The 7,105-nt window shown below is 35.3% G+C and overlaps 1 protein-coding gene across 1 annotated transcript; it reads right to left on the reverse strand.

The window, feature by feature from the left end:
* Positions 1-2,090: 2,090 nt before the first annotated feature.
* Positions 2,091-4,114, reverse strand: LOC132033759 (ethylene-responsive transcription factor RAP2-4-like). The gene has a single exon (XM_059423818.1). It carries the CDS (start codon positions 3,518-3,520, stop codon positions 2,444-2,446), a length of 1,077 nt encoding a protein of 358 aa, XP_059279801.1. The 5' UTR covers positions 3,521-4,114; the 3' UTR covers positions 2,091-2,443.
* Between the last annotated feature and the right edge of the window lie 2,991 nt (positions 4,115-7,105).

The raw sequence follows: 7,105 nt of genomic DNA on the forward strand, positions 1-7,105 counted from the left end.
GGCTTTATTCTTTTGTAAATACGATTCGTTTTCGAGCGGCTTTCGAAAGTGTTTTGTTACTAAACAAAAATCGTTTTAAACATTCTATCAAGCCCTATGAAATGTTTTGACATGTACTTCGACTACGAAAGTTCACAGATAAATCCATCCGCTCGTGATGTCCGAAAGGTACGTATTATGATTCGGTCCGATTTCATTGATTTGATTCGTTATTCGATATTCGTTATTCGATATGCTTCACATTGAGTCTACGGATATTTTATTGCATTAGTTTCTCACTACTCCACTCGTGGATACCTCGATATTTCCCACGAGCCGGGCCGGAATATGTTCTCAAGCGTATGTCTGCATTGTTCGCGCGCCCGGTGTGAGGGCGGTATATACGTACATGGGTTGTGGTGTATGATGTGCCGTGTACGCTTCGTCGATATACGATTATGTGATCGATGTGGCCACTTGGTATGTTATGATTTGTTTCGGAGATATTCCTACTACGAAGTATCTTGTGTTTCGCGCGGGACGAAGGAGAGCGCCTGCAATTACATTCACGAGTCCCGCGGGGCGGTTTTGCATATGTTTTACACGCGTAAATTACTTATGATTTTACGGTATGCCTTTTGATTCCATATGTATCTTATGCTTCCTCCGCGCATTCGTTTACGATTTTGATTTTATTTATTACGTTCTATAACTTTACATATTCGGTACATTTTTCGTGCGACCCCCCTTTCTTCGAAGGGGCTGCGTTTCGTCCGCGCAGTACGAACGACCGGTTGTGGATCCGTTGTAGGTTATCTACTCGGTGAGTGCTTTCCTTTGTCGGAGCGTATTTTGGTATAATATATTTTCTGCTTGCATATGTACGTATTTGTTACCGATGCAGTAGGCCATTGTCCGTCATATGATTATGTTTTTGTTCGTAGAGGTACGTAGACATGTGGTGTGGGTTACGTATATGTTCGTGAGATTTGCGTACGTATAGAGTTTATCTATGTTTTGTGACGGCACTTATCGGCGCCCGTGCGGCATGCCCGACTTGTCCTTGTTAAATTATTATTTACCTTATTTGTAATATTTTGCTAATTTAGGTTAAGGTACGTATGAGTGTCCAACTAGGGCACGTGTCGCGGCCTACGGAGTTGGGTCGTGACAGTTTATCCGAACCTCCTCGGCGGAAAAAGACACTGTTTTTACAAGGTTAAAATTAATTTTTATGTATATATGGTAGATGTTGAACCCCCTTAAGCTTCTTCGTATGTTTATTTTTTTATATTTTGAACCCCTCGATGGAAATTCTGTTATACTATATTATCCTACAATATCAATCTTTTGATGATGCGTATAGTAAATGTTTGAATATCTTGAGGAAAAAAAATCCTATCTTCTCAAACCCCTCACGGCTCTCGTGATCTTTCATAGTGCTCAATCGTTTTCTCTAAGATGCATTCACTCGGTTCGAATCGCAAGCCTTTATACAAGCACTTTAAAACTAAGTGAAGCTAATGACTTCATGACCAAAGGTCAAGTCTGAACTTTTTTCATGATATTTGAAATAATACAATTTGTGAATAGAGGCTATAAATGGCTTTGGATTAAGATAAGCCATATTTGGGCTATAGTAGTAGTTGCGGGTAAAGTCTGAAATACCTTTCACGATATGTTTGTCATGCCTATCCCAATCTTAAAACGACGTATAGACAACATAAACGTAGTCACTTAAGATGTCCTTTATTTAACCTCTTACTATATTTCTATGGATAGAATTCACTTTAGTGCTTTCCACTAAGCTGTGTAGGAGTAGTTCACATCACACTTAAGAACCTGCCAATCGGATTATGAAGTCTATGGTTGTGTTGAAAAGGTTAAAATCAAGAATTCTATCACGTTATAAGTACGCTCCAAGTTAATATTGTCGCTCTAATTAGTGGCACCAAACTTTTTATGCCAACAAGAAACATCATTGTTGGCCACTTGAACTCTTACAAAACCCAGTTAACTACTTCTCCGAACCTTAAACTTGGTTAATTGGAAGATCCTAATTCTGAAAATAAGCATAAGGTTTAACAGAACTAATAAACTGCAAGAAAGAGTTACAACTAGAGAAATATTGACACTACTAATAAAAGAGTACAACCATAACATTACAAAGCATCAAATCCACTGGCCTCGCCAAGACAAAAAATACCAGCTAACCAGTTAGGATTTTAACCTAAAATACGAAAACTCAAAAGGACCCATGTTAATAGTAAAATACCAACTACTAAAATCAAAACAAGCCCTGCAATTGCCAAAAACTCCATTGCAGTGACTGTCCCCTGACCTAATAAGAAGACCAACATAATACACCAATAACAATTATAAACAAAGAAAAATTACAAAAAAAATACATAAGAAGACTCTTAGACCTAAACATAATTGCTAATCTTTTTTTTTTTTTTCTCTTTTATAAAGCTGCCCAATCAATCTCATGAGATGGATACTTCTGCAACAAGAAATTCTCCGACATGTCCCATGTTGACTCTTCCTCAGTAAACTCCGGAAAAGTCAACTCAGTCACTGGCGATGATCCACCCGACCCGGAACCCGACCCGTCACTCTCGGATCCACCTTCCACCACTTTACTCTCCTCTTCCTCCATCTTCACCGCTACCTCCGACCCGACCCGACCCGAAGACCCTTTGGTTTTCTTCTTCTTAGAGTCGATGCTCTTCCCTTGCGCCAAGCTGAGGCAAATGTCCTTCAACTTAGCATCAACAGAGGAATGCAAAGGGTTATACTCTCCGAAATCGCCACCAATAAGGGAGCCCTTATGGCGTAAATGAGGGAAGTTAAGCCTAGCGAAATCGCCACGTAACATATACGCAGCTTTATCGTAAGCCAAAGCAGCTTCTTCAGCAGTATCGAATGTGCCAAGCCAAAGCCGGGTCCGGTTCTTAGGCAAACGGATCTCTGCGACCCACTTTCCCCAGTGGCGTTGTCTAACGCCTCTGTAGAGCTTAGTGGGTTTCGGGGGTGACCCTGTTTGCTTCATAGGAACCGGCCTTGGAGACAGGAAAGCGTTTTGTGGGGTGTTAATGAACATCATTTGTTGTTGCTGTTGTTGTTGTTGGTTTTGGAAGTTGATTTGGGCTTGGATTTGTTGGATTTGATCTGGGGTTAATTGGTTCAACCCGATTGAAGTTGAACCTGGTTGGTCCATTGGGTAACCCGAAAACCCGGTTGAAGTGGAGCAAGTATTAGGTTGAGGAGGGGGTGTTTGGTAAAAAGAAGAAGTGTAGGGGTAAGAAATGGTGGGATTAGGAGTTGGAGGGGGGAAAGAAGGAAAAGATTGGAAATTATTAGAAGGGGAAATATGAGGAGGATAATTATTATTACTATTATTAGAAGGGGAAGTGGAAGCACTTTTCATAAAAGGTTCAAGTGCTTCCATTAATTCACCACCAGAAGTACTAATAGGTTCTGATGATGAGTACTGAACATCTAGAGATGTACTATTCCAAAAATCCATAGCTGCTGCCATACCTAAAAATACCTTCACACAAATACAAATACAAAATAAAAAGTTAAAGAAAACAACCTGTTTCTTGTCAAATAAAAGAAAACAGGTTAGTGATTTTTGTTATAAACATAGAAGAGGATAACAAAAGAGGTCTTCAAATAACAACCCCTTGTTTCTCCTGTGAAAAAAAAAAAATCAAACTTTCAGGGACTACTAATAAAGCCCTATAAGCTGATTTTGCAAAAAAAAAAAAAAAAGTGAAACTATACTGAGTCAATTATCTAGATCTCGATTCTGAAAACACCTGGCTTTAAAGAAAACTTTTTCCTCTTAATTAAAAGTTTGCAATTTTTTCCTCAAATATTCAAAAATACAAACTCAAAAGTCAGAAAACCTTCTTGAAAAAACACAGATGGTTTACAGAAAGGGATCAAAGAAGCGGGATGATTACAGAAAGGGGGGAAGTAAAAAGATTAAGTAAAACTGCAAATTTTTGAAAAATTGTTGATTTTTTTTTTTTAAGTGTGTGGTGTGTGCAGGTGTGAGAAAAATATGGGATGAATATATCTCTCTCAGCCTCTCACTCTTTTTTTGTTGTTGTTGTGGCCTTTATCAACTCAACTGCCCCTTTTTATACTACTTTCGCCCACTGTTTTACCTTCTTAACCCTCCTAGTTAATTGTGTTTTTCTTAATTGCAATTACACTTTTCTTATTCTTTAATTCCACTTGTCTCTGTTAAACAAGACTTTCTTTTACGTTACAGTTTGAGAGCTGGAACCAGTTGGTGGTTGCCACGTACGATTTTACCACCGGCAACTTGCGCGTCCTGTCACTCACACCTGTCAGCTTACATTCAGCTCTCTCTTTCTTGAATGTTTTGTGCGGTTGTTGACTGGAAGAAGTGTTCACACTCGATTTTTTTTTTCTTTTTTTTTTTTAAACCACAAAAATAGTGTTTCCAACCTAAATTATTCGGACTCTTCAAAAGTGTTATCGCACCCGTATCGGATCCTCTAAAAATACACTACTTTTGAAGGATCCGAGACGCACCCGACGATATTTTAGGCTAGTCCGAATAACTTAGTTTCCAACAAGTCTTTGTTCATCTTTAGTTAAATATTGAAAAGTAGGCGTTTGCCCATAGTTGTGGTACGTATTTTCACTTATTTGGAATTTATGGAGTTGAAGTTGAAGATACAGAGCATGTTTGGCTTAGCTTAAAAAAAGTGGCTTATCAGCTGGTTTGACCAAAAAACAGCTTATAAGTCAAAAAAATAAGTTGGGCTACCCAATTTATTTTTTTGACTTATTCTAAGCACTTTTTTTAACTTATAAACTGGTTTACCAAACACCTAAAAAAATAAAAAAAAACAACTTGTAAGTTGGTTTGACCACTTATAAGTCAATCCAAACGGGCTCATATTTGTGTTAGGTTCTACATTTTTTAACGACTATTAACAATAATAATCATGCTTGACTGATATTTTTCAAATTTGAAAATGAAAAGTGAGTTGAAAAACAAGTTGTAAGTTATTTTTCACTTTTAGAATTCTCAAAAGCAATTATTTTGAAAAAGTGAATAATTTTTATGGTCAAACAGGTCCTAGTAAAAATTCGTCCTCAATCGACACCACCTAATTACATTTAAGATCAGGTGGTAGGTCTATCTCACTAACGTGTAATTCAAATCTTGAGCTCTTACTATATTATTGAAATACGCTATTCTATTTAAGTACACATTCTATCTTTATATACTTTATAAGAATTGAAGTTATTGTGTAGTCAATGATTCAATATACAGATTTTTTTTATATTATCTGATTAAGTTTACTTATAATAATGGGCAAAATTATGGTGACTTGAGAAATAGAAAAGTAGCATGCTACAAGTAATAGCTAGAATAAAATCCTATTACAATCAGTTTAAATGATCTGGTGATGTGAAAACATATACTGTATTTTGTTTGTGGGTTTGATTTAAATCCAACATTAACCACATTTTTTCTCCCATTTGTATTTAGTGGATTGTTCTGGTAAGATATTTATGGAAAAATATATGTTAGAGCTTTCGTCAAGATTTTGCCAAACTCTATAGCCTAACGAGAACCTTGTATAGGTTACCGCATAGACGGATTCAAAACTTGAAATTTATTAATTTTTATAACGATTTCGATATTAACGTATAATATCTAGTAATTTTTTTTTTTTCATATATTTATAGTACTTGAGAAAAAAGCTACTAAAGTTACGTTAAGTCACCTATTATATTGTGAATCCATCACTGATTCTAGTGAAAATTACAGGTAAATTTGTGAAGAACACATTTAGACATCAATATAAAGAGTCATGGGCTTGTCACTCGTGACCACGAAGATGTAAGTAGTATTATATTTGAAAAAGTCAGAACCTTTTTTATTTTGGTTTCGAATTTTATAGACAGGTACAATGTTTCAACTTGAATGAATGATAGGAGTAATAAAATAAGCGCAATTCAAATCATTTTGTCATATTCTAACTGCACAGATGACAGAATCATGGGGTAGTCACATGATAATGTTGTGAGAGTAGTTGAGGGAGTTGTAAAGATAAAACTATAACCTCATATATTCCTATTTAATTTTTAAAATTTGTTTTGTCTTTCCTCTTCGGCTTTTGTTTTTAGCATTGACTTTGTTTGCTAGTGACATGATTAGGTTAGTAAATTATGATATCCTTGCATCACAAAAATTATATAACAATGTGCAAATGAGGTCTCTGATGGAGGCTCCGAATGAAAGATCAACAGCAGGATGTTAATATTTTTAATGAAATTATCAGAGATAATATTCATAATTTCATATCTAAACTAGTGCATTAACCATAATTTTATTGAGTTGGATGTTGATTGAGGTTGTTAATCAATATTTTTCCAGTGTTGTGGTAATGTGATGAAGACATCACCTCTAGGAATCCTCTAGATGAATAATGATACTTCTGCTGCATTTTCAAATTTATGGTTTTATTAGTAGTTTGTTTATACAAATTTAGTTATTGATGGTCATCATTTGTGCTTATCTATTGTTGATTATTATATAAACAATTCGCTTACTTTGAATCAATTCATATTAGTTCTAATGATGTATATCCTTTAATATTGGTCCGACTTGAGATCAGTGTTCATCTTTTTCATTTCAATTTTTTTTATTTCAACATTTTTACTCTTTGTTGTAGGAGACTTTCTACCTCAACTTCATATACCTTTGAATAGGGAAGTTTAAATGTTAAAGCAAAAGAGAGGAAGACAGCTAGGAATACATGATGTTTAGGTTCGGCTACTTTGTGATTACTAAAAATCCAATTACTAAAGTTGTTGACTTTTTCTCTTAAATATTGTTAACCTCAAAATGTATGAGAACTTACACCAATGATTATCAACGAGATATAAGGAAATTATATATGATGTTTAAAAGATAAAATGATCTGAAAATATAAATTAAAACGAGCTATCTAGCTGTCTAAAGCAGTTCATTCCGAATAACACTATAGGAAAGTAGCATCCTAATTTTCCTTTATTCAAAACAGAGAAGAAGAATCACTTTTTTTTTTTTTTTTTTAAATCTCTATTG

Source organism: Lycium ferocissimum, chromosome 10 (genome assembly GCF_029784015.1).
Source record: "Lycium ferocissimum isolate CSIRO_LF1 chromosome 10, AGI_CSIRO_Lferr_CH_V1, whole genome shotgun sequence".
In the NCBI taxonomy this organism is placed as follows: domain Eukaryota; kingdom Viridiplantae; phylum Streptophyta; class Magnoliopsida; order Solanales; family Solanaceae; genus Lycium; species Lycium ferocissimum.

What these genes read in the sequence shown, in the direction of transcription:
- LOC132033759 (XM_059423818.1), bottom strand. Translation starts at nt 3,520, where the DNA reads ATGGCAGCAGCTATGGATTTTTGGAATAGTACATCTCTAGATGTTCAG.